Raw genomic sequence first — 15,898 nt, forward strand, 5'->3', positions numbered from 1 at the left:
ATCCTGGTCTGCGTCTCCGTCTGACTGCTTTCACTATAAGTATGAATATTCTTCATGAAAATTCACTTCGGAATGGAGCATCTATAGCTCATATTGACACCGCTGCTCTGCTCTGATTGCAAGACAAGTCCCCGCCCCCAACAACCAATGACAAAATGAGACAGGGGTGAGAGAGAGGAGAGGAGAGGAAGGAGGAGAGGAGTGGTGTTGTAGAGGAGGGAGGGATTAAAAAATTGGTGATAGGAGGCAAGAGCTGGGCCGGGGGGTGGCTAACAGAGAAAAGAAAAAGGATGGTTAAGGAGAGAGGGATGAGGGAAAGTGTGTTAGACAGAGGAGAGGAATGAGGGGAGTAGTGGTAGAGAAGAAAAAAGGAGGAACAAGGGGAGGGGTAGTGACACAGATGGAAGGGTGCAAAATAATTTCATCCCCAAGAGCAACTGTTCTACTTACGTAGCTCTTGTCATAGATGAAGCGGTTCCTGTCTTATCTTTACTGTTCATGCCTCTATTTATAAATGGCATTCTGTTTAGGCTAGACTGCTACTTGAATATTATTTTTTCAAATGAAGAGCAATGTCAATGTCCTCTAAAACAGTGGTTCTCAAACTTTTTTTTGAAGAAATGCCCCCCCCCCCCTTACCTCATCATAAACCTTCCAACACCACCCTAACCCCCAGCTGTCTCTCAACACCCCTCAAAGGCTCTCTAACGCCCCCTGAGCCATCAAGAAACTAAAATGTTCAGAACGTTTTGTTTGTCTTGGCCAAAAACCTCATTTCTGACACGTCTTCAGACTGTTATCTTTAAAACGCTTTGTCCGCTCATGCTGACTCTCACTGATAATAACACACGCTTTCTCTTTTCCGCTGCCTACATGCACACACATATGCACGCACGCGCACACACAGACACACACAAAAGACACGGCCGAATTCATCCAGCACACACACACGCACACACACACACACACACACTTTCTCTATCCAAGACTTTGGCCCATGAGAGTGGATAATGCCAAAGAAGTGTGTGTGTGTGTGTGTGTGTGTGAGAGAGAGAGAGAGAGAGAGAGAGAGAGAGAGAGAGAGAGAGAGAGAGAGAGAGAGAGAGAGAGAGAGAGAGAGAGAGAGAGAGAGAGAGAGAGAGAGAGAGAGAGAGCTGTGGTGACGCCTGACTCCCTTGCCCCCTGTCCTAATTTTCAACTGGTGCGAAGAGTGTGAATGCTCATGGTCAGCAGTAAGCCCATGGGCAATTGTGAGCATTTCTCACAATCTCACACCGTTAACACTTAAATGATTTCTGTATAACAACCTCATAATGTTAAAACTAGGCCTAGTCGCCACCGACTATCCCTGAAACTCGACGTTTCCAGTCCCCCATCATTTCTACCACTCCCGTCCATCTATTTATAAACTTATATATCAAATACAAAATATAAAATAAATATATTTAATACATAGATAATTGACGTGCATAGCCATAAAACCAAACGAATATTGTGAAAACGAAGCAAAAAATATGGGCGAATGGTATCACTATTTTAATGCTTCATTACAGTGGATCTACCACATTAGGTAGCCTACATAGCCAGTGTAACAAACCATTGTAACAACCACGTACCAATGTTGTACTTACATCGTTTGTGTGAAACTGGTATTACATGGTATTACATATTGCTACACTGATATTACACTATTACATGGGATTAACCCTCTGGTTGTGTTACGGTCAAAAATTACCGTTTTGAAACTTCATTCTTAAATAACTTCTCTATTTTTCATCATACACAAATGACACTTCATGATATCCTCCAGCTAACCTATTCAAATGGTCAAAATGAAATATAATGAAATTCCTAAAGAATTGTGGAAGATACACCAAAAATGACCGGACCCTTCATTTACATCTCCCAAAGTTATATAGGCTACAGTTATATTACATTCACTTTTCTCTGACATTCTTTTTTGTTAGGCTTTTCAGAATACAACCATATTAGCTAGGAGGCTTAGACCCTTTTTAAGACCCGATACTTCAGTTTGTGATACAAGCGCCAAAATTGGTACTGGTACTCCATAGACATTACTATTTTCAAAAAGTACGCGGGCCACTTCAAATTCAAGATGGCTGCCCATTTTCCAAGATGGCCGCCATACAGATGTGAATTAGCAACTGAAACAACTGTTCAAATGGTCATACAAGCACCTAAATCGTCATAGATACTCCTTAGACACACATCTGTTGAAAAGGCATGCAGGCCACTTGAAATCCAAGATGGCTGCCCATTTTCCTAGGTGGACACCATACATATGTGTAAGGTGACTGAAACATTTGATAAAATAGTGATACAAGCATCAAACTTGGTACAAATACTCCATGACATGACAAAAAGATGTCGGTCAATTGAAATACAAGATGGCTGCTCATTTTCCAACATGGCCGCCACAATTTTCTGGACAGCCCTTCCACCCATTGCACATTTCCCAACAGCTAACTAAATATGGATGGCATTCATAATACCATGAAAGGTATGATCTGATCTTCTGTCCTGCAGATGGCTATAGCTGCCATTGTGAGTGCTGGAACATTTTAAAATTCCTATACTTTTAGACAACAAGATAATCTAAATTCATCAAAGCGATTATGGTAATCTCTCAAATGTCCTCAAATCAGAGATTATGAAAATGTCTCCATTAATAAGAAGCAATGGTAGCCATCTTGAATTATACATCGCCTTGTCATGTTTAAAGCAGGCTATTTTTTTTTCCAAAAAGGATGATGTCTAAGGAGTATTTGTGCCGAGTTTGGTGCTTCTATCACAATTTAAACGTTTTTCAGTTATGGAACTTCTGCAGTAGGTGAATGGGTGGCCATCTTGAATTTCAAATGGTGCATACACCACAGGAAAAACAGCTGAGTAATTTTCCCAGAGTCACAACAAATTTCCTCTTAACGAGTATATTTATCTCTGAATCGAGTTCATAGAGTAAAATTTCGAGTAAGAGTAGGAGCAAATTTTCAGAGTAAATGAGAAATAGGCGGAGCTTCTTGCAAAGTTAAGTTTCGTTTTCCAGCCATATTGCATTTTCTACCACCACTGCTGCTGAAGTCACGGAACAGCTCTCTGGAGGGAGAAATTCGCTGGATTTGAAAGTGAGTGTGTTTATAATCTTTCATAATCTATATGCGTTAAAATGTAGCCTAGGCTATTACAAAACCCCATAGCATACCCTTTCCATTTCCCATTAGGAATATTGGGTGTTGTTTCTTTTAAAACATGAGACTGAACCGTAATGTTATTGAGCTGTCAGTTGTGTTGAACGTGAAACTGTTTAGTGTTTATGTCGTGTTGTAGTTAATTTGCCGGTACAACGTACAACAAACAAGTTATGCCTTTAATGGACCGTAAATGCATCGCAACAAACCGTAGGCAATGCAGCGAGTGTTCGGCTAACATTGGTAGCTTTCCGTTGGCATTGCGCCTCCGAAATGATCTGCTCGTCATTGTGACTAAATGTAGGCGAATTGTACGGTACGGTAGAGCTGTGGTTTCTAGCAGGTTGTGGAATTAGCACTGGGTGTGAAATAACAACTGGCTGTGAGCTGGATACTGTTAGCGTTGCCGTGTTTGGAAACCACATGTATGTAACTCTCGTTAGAGTAAAAAGTGGTTTGTTGTGGTAAGGGTAAGTTAGGGAAACCACAGTAGGCTCTGGATGAAAATCGCATGAATGCAATTCATGCAGTCCGACCTAGTCTATCAAATTGTGGAATTAAGCCCTGGATGTGAAATAACTGGTTGTGAGCTCGAAAAGGTTAGTGTTGCCGTGTTTGGAGACCACATGTATGTAGCTCTGGTGAGAGTAAAGTAGTTCTTTTTCTAACTTCGCTCGGTGTTTCACTATGGGATACGCTTGGGCGTGACCATCTATGGAAGCTCCAATGACATTACGTCTGTCAAAGACAGACAGTCGACGCAGTCGGGCTCCGCCCGCTTGGGGTGTCTACCCTCGTCGACACGCTGAGTCCAGCATTCTCGCTTTCTTCCCGTGAAGATCTACTACAAGCTCCTCGCACCTGCCAAGGCTGTGCTCGCTTAACCGTTCACAGACGGACCGTCCAGGACCCCGTCGCCGAACGCGACCGCGGCCGGTAAGTGCTATATTGTTTGCCTTCGTCAAGAAGTGCATTGAAGGTTTGCAGTTAAGTCAGCTTACTTTCCAACTCTAGTGAAGTGTCCGCGTCGTGGCGAACTTCAAGTTTAGCATGGCGGGCTACCCAACCCACCTAGCTACCTAACTTCAGCTTAGCCTGATTTAGCTACCTCTACCTCCACCGAGCACTCGGGTGCCGGTGATAACTTATTAATGGTAAGCTACACCGTACAACAGGGAGCGAGAACGCCGTACTCGCTACTCTGTTTGACTATTTTCATCTGTTTTCTGTTTGTAACCCACCGCATGTTAACCCACTCGGCGGGAAACAAGTTGCTAGCTTCGATCTGGAGCTACAAGTTTAGCATGGCGGGCTACCTAACCCACCTAGCTACCTAACTTCAGCTTAGCCTGATTTAGCTACCTCTACCTCCACCCAGCACTCGGGTGCCGGTGATAACTTATTAATGGTAAGCTACACCTTATAACAGGGAGCGAGAACGCCTCACTCGCTACTCTGTTTGACTATTTTAATCTGTTTTCTGTTGGTAACCCACCGCATGTAAACCCACTCGGCGGGAAACAAGTTGCTAGCTTCGATCTGTAGCTACCCCGCACGTGCGGCTAATCTGCTAACACTGGTGTTAACTGAAGTAATCACTTGTTATGACGAGTTCTTCGAGTAACACTACTCTCCTCTCTCTTTTATTCTGAAAGATGCTTCAGGCAATTCCCCTGCCATAGGGAAGAGTGAAAACAAAGAGTGAAGAGCCCGTTGCCCCCCGTGCCGGCGTCACGCAGCCCACCATGGCGGGCGGAGAATCCCAGGTCTGCATGGAACCCTACCATGCACATGCAACGGTTGCAGGCCGCCATACCTGCACCACTGCGTGGACAATACCAGAGGGAATTCGGGAGCGGAGGCTGAATGTGGTGATCGTCACTAACAGCCCCCATGCACAAGTCAGACTCTGTGGATACCATGCCACCCGAGGACGACCCCAGCTTAGGCTACCCCCTCTCACAGGGAGCAGGAGGATACCCAAGCATAAAGCACAATACCAGGGACATCACGTCGCTGCCCCCTCGACCCCAACAGGGTGGGCGACCTATCCGGCAGTAATCAAGGCCCCCCAGTGACCATGCTGACTCGGCGGCCCTCTGCTCAGGATGCAGGAGACAAGGAAAGGGACCAGCAACACTGCCCCCAACCCCCCTCCCTCCTCAAGTCCAACCTGGCCACCCCTCCCAGCAGTCCTGGCCTGTCTGAGAGATGGCCCCCTGTCACTGGAAGTCTTACAAGTATTCCAGATGTGCCCTAACCGACGGGCTGTGTCGACTATGTCCAACATCGCTCTCCCCTGCGAGAGAGACAGATAGGTGGGCGAGCCGGTCCGATTGCTCTCTGATGCTGTCACCAGGTCCAGACGGACACGGCAAAACAGACACTCAGGCATCATCTACACGCTGCACCAAGGGCCCGGCGCTGTGCTGGTGAAGATGAGGGAGACAAGGTCTCGGCAGGCAGAAGGATGATGCTCTCTGGGCGAGCCTGACACACAGGCCGCCCCCAGGCCCCAACCTCCCAGACAGGTCAACACTGCCAAGGTAGTCATCCTATGGAGAGAGAGGCCATAGCCTGCACCTTAAGGGTTAGAACGGTCAGAAGCTCAAGGTGCTTCAACCCAGAACAGAGGCCCAAACTGTCCAAACGGCCTACAGGACCCAGTGGCGGACCTGACAGCCCAGGCTCACTTGTTCCCACGTCCTCGCCCACAGCGGAGAGGAAGATGGAGAAAAGGTTATGTCTTACAGGTGTTCAAAATCTGAAACTGCAGACAAAGTGTCACCAAGCACAAATCACACCCAATCTCAGTGTCCAGTAAATATACATTATTCGCACCTAGGCCGTGGGCCAAAGGCGAATCTGTTGATACAAAATAAACGCCAATGCTACACAGAGGGTAAATTCACCAATCTGTTCAGTATACAAAGATCTTTATCTTCCTAGCAAGGGCCAGGAACGATTTGGTCAACACATAAGATGCACATAATGCATGAGAGCGGTCTCATCGCACTAAGGTGTTAAGTAGACTAAGGTCATTCGCACCAAGGCAGGGCCAAGGGCGAATTTTATTAACACAATATACACACATTGTGTCTCACCAGACTAAAGTGTTAAGTAAACAAAGGTCATTCGCATCTAGGTAGGGGCCTAGTGCGAATTGTCTTAACACATAACAATGTTAACATGTTATAAACATGCACACTTACATCTCACCAGACTAAAGTGTTCAGTAAACAAGGGTCATTCGCATCTGGGCAAGAGCCAAGGGCGAAATTGTTACTACATAACTAACACAAGTAATGCAAAGCAGTAGCCTCTGTCTCGCCAGACTAAACTGCTCAGTAAACAATTATCATTTGCATCCAGGCAGGGGCCAAGGGTGAAATTGTTAACATTATGCACACAGGGGATACTATCACAGTAGTCTCAGCAGTGTTAAGTGAACAAATATCCCTCGCACCCAGGCGAGGGGCAGATTTGGTAACACAAAAGTGGCTCCCCTTGCAGCCTAGGGGTAGCCTCAACAGACCAGTGTGCTTTAAAATAAATAAAGAATGCCATCCCCATCCAGGCCTTGGGCCAAGGACGGAGTTGTTATTGAGAAGTCACACACGAGGTGTACAAGTACAATATACTGACACCAGAAATCTCTCAAAAATAAATACGGTACATAAATTAAAAAAGGGTGCACCACTGTCATAACACCACCAGGGCGCACCATTTCCCCTTTATTAGCAGCGGAGACATAACAGAGATCTCTCCGGTGACGCTACTAGTGTGCGTCACGTCACGGCTGCGTGGGTAACGTGACTAACGTCATATAAGAGCGACGGGTCATGCTCATCCATGACGTACAGTCATTGAGAGTACTCTCAATGCGTACAGTACACAAACGCAACACTACTTTATTCCACTGTAAGTGGATAAAGAACTTCTGTTGATCACAAAACCACCTAGGTTCAGTGGAACACTAATTTAAGGTCAGTAGACTGAGTTCTCGAGTTACGAACGAAGAGATCCTTTCTTTTCTACTCTAAGGAGCCGTCAATGGGCTCTGTTCAACATACTGCGCGATCTCAGCTGGAAAGCGCATTTTACAGGCCGTCTTATAAAGACAGGTATGCCACAATCGCATACATCTGACAACAAGGTGCTTTGTCAATCATATCATCGTCTCGATTTTGGGGTTGTCACAAGAGTTACAGCAGATGATCTTATCACAAGGCTGTAGCCTGTCTGAAATCAGAATGTGTATTATGAGTTTCGCCGCCACGGCAAAACATACAGCATCTCGCTGCCTCAACCGGCGATTGAGGACGGCGTTAGCCCCTCGGACAGGCTTGGGATCAGAATACTGTAATTAAGACAATTTCCCCTATTGCTCCCTCTCGAAGGAGTCAGCATTAGATTCCAGGACGGCGCTAAAGCATCGAGTGAATTTGGGTTCAACAAGTCACCGTTAGTAGTAGTCAGACAAGGTCTAGACTACAGTTGGTGTAACGGCATCCGCTGTTACGGTAGCGAGAGGTGTCTCTCTATGATGAAGGGCTTCTACAGTAAAGCTTACAGTAAAGCTTACTGGCCACGTTGTTCATGCAGTGGTTTCACCATCGCACGTCCAGGGCGACCATATACATTAAGTGTTCTGGGCCCTGAAACATTTCCAAAACGATGTAGGTGGTTGAGGAAACTATTGCTGGGTCACAGTTTCTGTTAAGTCTGCAGAACAGGGCCAAGGGGAACATCCTCTCTACTCTCAAACATCGGCTTGTGTGGGGCAGGGGTTGGTGCAGGTTTTTGCTCTACACCTTGTAAGGAAACACACAGTGCCCTCTATTCCTCCTTGGCATATAAGATGCACTAAACTGCTATGGGCAAAACACCCTGCTCTATGCATTCACACCAATAAGCATAATAACCCCCACACTGGTCAGAGTCAGGCAACAGAGCCTGCTACTGATTTTGTTGGCCCAATTATGTCACCCTATGGGGTCACGATTGTGTAAGGTTGTTCGGAGGGCCCTCAGGGGCCCCACCTCTACTGAGAGATCCTCTCAGACAAGAAGCTATATTTTTAATTCACACCTAGACAGGCTGGTCCGGTAGGCTCATTCTGTGAGAGGTAGAATTCAGACGCAGTCGCCCTCTCCCAGCAGTCACCGAGACTGTACTAGGGGCGACAGCAGCATACACACTTCATACTTGGTCATAAATGGCGTGTGTTCAAGGTATGGGGCACACGGAGACACTTCTCCCTAACGCCCTGTTGTTCAGCTTCTTCCTACGGGATCTTATACACAGGGTTAAAGTCTTTCCCAATAGGAAAGTTTACCTTGCTGCATTTTCAGCCAGCCACTTAAGTTTTGAGTACAAGCCAGCAGGGTAGTACTCCTTGGAGACTTAGTTCTGGTTAAGTTGAGCCACACGCTCACCCCTCCAAATCACTGGTTTGAAGTTTAGCTCGTCAATACTGTTCTAATACAGCATTAACCACCATGAAATGAGTGAGTGAACTAAAAGCCTTCCTTGTGAGGCCCTCTTGTTTTACAATCTGACTCTGATTTGAAGAAGGTGCGTCTTCTCCCCATCACAGATTTATGCCCAGAGCAGGACTTTCTTTAGATGTCGGAGAAAGGACCTGGATGCCCCGCACCCTGCCCCCTCACTCAGAGGAGGGTCAGGAGCTCAACTATGTGTGTCCTGTTAAAGCTCTGTGACTATACAGAATTTAGCAGAGTTCAACTTTTTGTGGCGGCCACACACCATAAAGGACTACCACTGCCACGTCAGGGGTTGTCTCATTGGATTGTGAAAGCTACAGCGGTTGCCTATCAGAATAATGTCTCGCCGGCCCCTTAGGGACCTAAGAGCTTATGCATTAACAGGAATGGCCAATTCCAGGGCACTGTCCACGGGGTTGCCAATGGTAGGCCTGTGCAATGTAGCGAACAGGGCCCCAGGGTACACGTTCGCCCGCTTTCATGAGCTAGAGGTATCTGGCCGACACTTATCTCACGCTGTACTAGGTTCTGACTCCCCAGCAGCGATCTATACATTCTGACCGATGCTACTGTAATAAGGGCTTTACATAGCGTGCATTCCGGGAGTGGGCTATATCTCCCATAGTGAAACACCGAGCGAAGTTAGAAAAAGAACGTTAGGTTATGGCTATAACCCTCGGTTCTTTGATAACAGAGTGAGGTGTTTCACCTATTTTTCCCTCCTTGCACTAGTTGTTAGGTGGGGAAGAAACCGTTAGAATGCTGGACTCAGCGTGTCGACGAGGGTAGACACCCCAAGCGGGCGGAGCCCGACTGCGTCGACTGTCTGTCTTTGACAGACGTAATGTCATTGGAGCTTCCATAGATGGTCACGCCCAAGCGTATCCCATAGTGAAACACCTCACTCTGTTATCAAAGAACCGAGGGTTATAGCCATAACCTAACGTTTGTTGTGGTAATGAAAAATGGATGAAAAGTGGATGAAAAATCACATTCCTGCAGTCCCATTTGATGTGACCGTCTGACCGATTATTCCAAAAGTTGTGTGTGAAGGCTGTCGCAGTTTTGCAGAAGGCACGAACTATTTTTCAACCTGTCGCTGCGTGGCCAAGTCACATGTACTTGACTCTGAGTAGAGTGACGCACACGTGGTGCTGTCCCAAAAAAATATCCGGTGCTGTTCAGCTTTGCGTTGCGCCCGTTCTGATCGACCGTAGACCCTACACTGGCGATAGTTCATTGTGTTCAGAAGGATACTCAAAGCGGAAAGATTATAACACATTGTTTTTTTTCCACCAACAGGATGGAAAACACCACCGTTGTCAGAGTGAAATATAAAGATCAGAAGAAATATGTGTTTTCTCCAACAACATTTACATTCGAGTCATTTTTGGAATGTGGTAAGGGTTTAAAACCGAAATAAACACTTGTAATGTTTAAATCATGTGTAAACTTTGAATTTACAGGACTGTTGAGAAACATTAAGCCCTTCTGCCTAAATGACTACATTACTGCCTTATTTATTAGGACTAAATTTGGCTATTACATTACTGCCTTTCATATCAGGGCCTGTTTTTTTGTTTTTTTAACCTCTTGAGCACTTTAACTTGAAAACCTTAAGTATTGCAGCCTACCCCAAACACAATTCCGTTGCCTTTTTTGACAATGACAATAAAACGTTGAATCTTTCTCCTCTTAAGTTGCCAGGAAATTTGACCTTCCGACAATGGACATTAAAGTCTTTGATGAGTCAAGGACCGAGGTTGATCAGGAAGCTTTTGCATACTTGATGAAGCAGCCAGATGTTCATGTCCTGGAAATTGATATCCCAGAGGAAGGAACATCTGAAGGTAAATGCAACTTAGTTTTACACTTTACGCCAACACAATTGTCTGTACTTCCTGTTGATTCTTGCCCTCCAGCTGCAGTATTCAGCTGGTGTGTGAATGTGGGAAAGAGAGAGACAGAGAGTGTGTGTGTGTGCGTGTGTTTGCGTGTGCGTGTCTGCTTGTGTATGTATGCACCTTCTCACATGAACCCCAGACAACAGGTGCTGTGCTGCAGCCTCCAGAGCTGGTGTGTAAATGTGGACAAGTGTATGTGTATTTTGAAAGCGCTTTGAGACAACTTTAGATGTATATATTGCGCTATATAAATACAGGTTGTATTGTATTGAAGGACAACTGTGATTTTTTTTTTTAATTGTGTGTCACAGATTCCGTTAGCTCAGGCTCCCTTGCTGATGCTGAGGCTAGTTCTGGATCTGATGACACTGTGATACTGACCCCTAGCCCAAGACAATTAAAACAAGGAGAGGAACGTCGTCTTGCCCAAGTAAGATTCATCAATTTTGTTTTGCATGTAGGCCTACAGGTGTATTTTAAAGTCATTTGTCGGTTTCTCATATTTGTTTTATATTTAACATCAATCATTAATAGATGGTTGAAGACATCTTAAAAGGAAGCCCAGGAGGGGACAAGATCATGAATGAATATGCTCGGACAAAGTACCTGTCAGATAGCAGAAGGCGTGACCTGGTGAAGATATTGGTTGCTCATATGACAAATGAACATGGGTAGGTTTTCAAGAAATGTTGATGATGATTATGATGATTGTCCGGGCCCTACATTAACTTTTTTCCAAAGGTAAAATGTCTGGTAGCCGTTAATTGCACTAGCCAAGAACGTACACTCACTAATGGGTCAAAGTGACTTTAAGTTGGTCTGTTCTGTCAGCCAAACTGCCAAATTTCACCAGCATTTGGCTGTCTGGTAGGTATTAATTTAGAGCCCTGATGATTAGGACAGTACAGTAATTATAAATGGTTGGTTATGATGCTATGGCTCCTAATATGTATCGTGTGTGTGTGTGTGTGTGTGTGTGTGTGTGTGTGTGTGTGTGTTTGTAGAACAAGCCCACCTCGGCATGTGAAGGAAGACTACGCACTGGGTATCATCTCCCTCTTCCCCTATTTGGCTGACCCAAGGAGCAAGCTTGGCTATGTAATTAGCTTTCCTCTGCAGTCTTTTTTTTTAATTTGGTTGTATAAACTCTGATTTAATGAAGTGTAAATATCAATGAATTTATAACTATTTTGCCCTTGTAAAACATACAGTAAGAACTCTTTGTCTATTTGTTATATTTGTCATAGGAACATTATTACAACGCAGAAGATGGAAGTGGCTATTTGGCTTGGAGAATTAAAACTCTGCAGAAAGAAGCATCAGAGGGACGAGTTAAACGTCCACGACCTTCACAAGCAGGTGACTTATTTAAGTTATTGTTGAAACACATAATAGCACACAGTTTATGGTTATATTTGATTATCTCTCATAGCTAATATGGCCATCAAGTGCAGGGACTTGTAGTTTAAATCAAACACCGTCTGTAGTTTTGAGAATACTTTGATGTCTGGGAAAATAATAAGTAAGTGCATTTTGTATGTATATTTTCTGTTATTTCAGGTGGTCCATCTGTTGATAGAGATCCTTGCAAGGAAGGCAATTGGTTGAGCGATGAACGCCAGTGTCAGGAAGCAATTGCTCTGATGAAGCACACAGCTGATGAATCGGTGGTGAAGGAAAAGATGAGGTTGACCCTAGTCTATCGCCAGAAGATTCTGCGTGACACTGACAAATCAACTGATATCCTATCCATTTTTCCAAGATTCATGGACATACCAGGCCTGGTTAGTCTTTAAGTATTCTTAAAAATGTGAATTCCAGAGTGATACTTCAGCTGCATTTTATACATCACTGATTTCTCCACTGTCTGTTTTGTAGATTGAGCAGGATTTTGCACTTCTCTTTGGTGACTCAACCTCTGCAAAGCTGATGGAGAAATGGTCCACCAACATAAAACCAAAAGTCATTGCACAGAGCCGTGGCCTGACACAGACTGCGGATCTCCAAGACCTCATCCAGAATGCTCTTGCTACTGAAGTTGAAGAAGGTAACCGTAATGACAGCAGAAAAATAATTGTCAAAAAATATTACCAAACAAATAACCCAAGTCAATGTGTTGGTGGTGAATGGATAAAGTCCACCACTCCACACTATCCTTTTACCGGTACTTTTATTCTTGTCCTCCTTAATGTGCATGTACACAAGAAATAATGACTTCCATCGCATATGTCTCGTAGGTCACTTTTGGTGTTCACACACAGTTACTGTTATTTCCTAATTGCATTTTAGACAACTGGGGTCTTCATTCGTTTTATATGTGCATGTTGTCTGTCTTGTGTAATCCAGGTTGGGACAGTGACATGTCGTCCATACTGTTGCTGGTCCACCTTCTACCACCCTCCAATCCAGGGCGCAAAAGGCCAGGAAAGATTTCCGCTCATCGAGCCTGTGATCATGTGGTGAAATTCATCAAGGTGAGTTTTCAGTCTAAAATAGTTTTGCCTTGTAGCCCTCGGAGGGTGTCGAGAAGGAGACAGCTGGGGGAGGGGGAAATCTCAGTTGCAATTGGTATATTTTATTTGTTAATACTAAAGGGCGCATTGGCAGGCTTATGATGTGGTCAAGGGGGTGTGGCAGGCTTATGATAAGGTCAAGGGGGCATTTGTTCTAAAAAAGGTTTAGAACCACTGGTCCTTAAAAGGTGAACTGTGTAGGATTGTGTGCGAGAGTTGGTATTGCAACTAAGCTGCTCATTGCAACTGTGCTGCTTAATGTGCAGCTAAAATATCTGTTTCTATAAATTCAAAATGGCAGACAGTTCATGCATGAAAAGTGATGGTGGTGGTAAGTATACATGAAAAAGGTACCCTTTGTGAATGGGCAGCATGGACCTTGGAAATAGCCTACAAAAATGCACACTGCCCATTCGAAATAAAAGCTGATGGTTAGATTGAAACTGCTCCAAAATGTCTTGTTCTTCTTTTGACAAGACATAGATGAAAGAATAGCAAAACTGTATTAAAAAACATACATGTTTCTTTAATATATACATGCAGTACAATTATATTTCTCAAAGCCGTTCTGAAGGTACCTTCTTGTCTTTACTTTGTGTGAAAAAGGATTAATGAATGTAGTAATTCTAACTTGATTTGTATAATACCTTTCATTTTCCAACTTTCACCAAAGCCATAGTTATTTTGTCACATACAATGATGATAGCTAGTTTGTAATGTGTAAAACCTCTTTATACAGGTTGTCTCTTGACATTAGGTCTCTTGTGTGTTTCCTTTCACAGACTGGTGCCAGCATTCAGGGCCATTTGGAGGGCATCACACAGAGTGTCCAGCCATATCTACTTGCAGTTGGACCAAAGAAAAGTATGATCCAATCTTACTTCATTGTTGTTGACAAACAGGCCTTGCCATGCAAGTCCTCCAATTCACTGGCTGCATTCGATGAGCTTTTTAAAGCTCATTATGTTTTCGGTACCACTTACTGCCATGAGCTCACAAATGTGTTCACTTTCTTGCAAACAACCATCTACGACATAGATGTTGAAATTACCAAAGTCAATCCAAGAGTAGCTGAGCTTAGAGCACGAATGCTGCAGTAGACAGAATGATTTGTTTCATTTGTCAGAAGAGTCATGCTGATGCTAATAGCCTCATACGGCACTTTAAACTTGTTCATGGTCTTTGTTCGGGCAAAAGCCTGAAGTTAAAATGTGGCCATAGAGGCTGTTCCCATGTATATCATAGTTTTTCAGGTTTGCGAAAGCATCTCAGTAAGTGTTGTACAAATGACAACTTGAATGTTGATGATGGGGAATGTTCCACCTTCACAAACTTCATTTCATCCGAGGAGACAGACTTGCCAGATCAGAGTTCACCTTCTGAGTCTGTACTACTAGAAAGGCACATAGCCAAAAATTGCGCAAATATTGTAGCAGAACTTAAGCGTGTTGGCAATCCAGTTACTACTATTGATTTAACTGTGAGTACTGTACAAGAAGTAATTGGAGACCTTGACCGTCTAAAACAAGTGCAGTTGAAAAATAGCCTTGACTTACAAGAGCCAATGAAAAGTGTGGTTGAGTCTAAAATTGATCAGTGTTTTGAGAATGCATTGGATCCTTTCCTTCCTTTAAACACTGAGAGTAAGAGAATGAAATACTTTTCTGAGAAATGGGGAAAAATTGATCCAGTTGAATATGTTCTAGGGACACGATTTGCTACACGTTTTATCAGAACAAGTGGAGGCTATGGCCAAACCATTGTCAAGGATAAATTCATGTACATACCAATTCTCGAGACGGTGAAGTCTATTTACCAGCATCCTGCTATAAATGATATGATGGCTAGAGACCCCAAACAAATGGAAAACTTGCTGTATGACATACAAGATGGAGAATTCTTTAAGGAACATGATCTCTTCTCCAAACAAGTGCACACTATACAGTTGCAATTATTCTTTGATGAAATGGAATGTGCCAATCCAATTGGAAGTAAGCGGGGAATTCACAAACTTGGTGCCATCTATTTTACCCTGAGAAATGTGTCGCCCAAGTACAACTCGAGTTTACTGAATATTCATTTGGTTTCGTTATTCCATGCCCAAGATATCAAAACATACGGGTTTGATAAGATACTAGCTCCCCTTGTGAAGGATATCTCAACACTTGAAACACAGGGAATTCAGCTTCCTCAATTTGATCATCCCATCTATGGGACCATTATCCAAGTGACTGGTGATAACCTAGGTCTTCATTCTTTATTTGGGTTTGTGGAATCGTTTAGTGCTAGGTACTGTTGCCGTTTTTGCTTACTGGAAAAGGAGGACTTTCAGACAGTATTCAGTGAAGATGATCCCAAAATAGCATTTCGAACTAAACAGCTTCATGTTGAACATTGCCAGAAAATGCAGACCAACCCCACGCTACCTTATGTGATGGGAGTTAAAAGGTCTTGCCCTTTGAATTCTTTGCAATATTTTCACACCAGTGCAAACTTCTCGGTTGATATTATGCCCAACATATTGGAGGGCGTTGCACAGTATGAGATGAAATTGCTCATTGAGCATCTCATTCATAATTACACCACATTAGCAGAAGTACAACGAAGAATTCAAAGTTTCAACTATGGTTTCACAGAGCAAAAAAACAAACCTCCTGGGCTAAGAATCTCTGATGCCAATGACTTGGGTTTAAACGCCAGTCAGAGCTGGTGTCTTTTGCGTCACTTTCCAATTATGTTTGGAGATCTTGTGAATCCCAATGATC

At 43.9% G+C, this 15,898-nt stretch overlaps 1 protein-coding gene and 1 long non-coding RNA gene across 2 annotated transcripts; both read left to right on the top strand.

The window, feature by feature from the left end:
- The first annotated feature begins 10,024 nt into the window (after positions 1–10,024).
- On the top strand, positions 10,025–12,172 carry LOC134448514 (uncharacterized). Its single transcript, XR_010034780.1, has 6 exons — positions 10,025–10,116; positions 10,417–10,566; positions 10,932–11,050; positions 11,155–11,291; positions 11,625–11,718; positions 11,868–12,172. It is a non-coding gene; the product is annotated as an uncharacterized LOC134448514 (long non-coding RNA).
- A 19-nt stretch (positions 12,173–12,191) lies between these two features.
- On the top strand, positions 12,192–15,625 carry LOC134449777 (uncharacterized; the record flags this gene model as incomplete). Its single annotated transcript, XM_063199885.1, has 4 exons — positions 12,192–12,404; positions 12,499–12,667; positions 12,967–13,094; positions 13,916–15,625. Coding segments are annotated over 4 exons (828 nt in total), but the record flags the coding sequence as incomplete, so codon positions are not given.
- Between the last annotated feature and the right edge of the window lie 273 nt (positions 15,626–15,898).

This window comes from Engraulis encrasicolus, chromosome 5 (assembly GCF_034702125.1).
Source record: "Engraulis encrasicolus isolate BLACKSEA-1 chromosome 5, IST_EnEncr_1.0, whole genome shotgun sequence".
NCBI classification, from domain to species: Eukaryota; Metazoa; Chordata; class Actinopteri; order Clupeiformes; family Engraulidae; genus Engraulis; species Engraulis encrasicolus.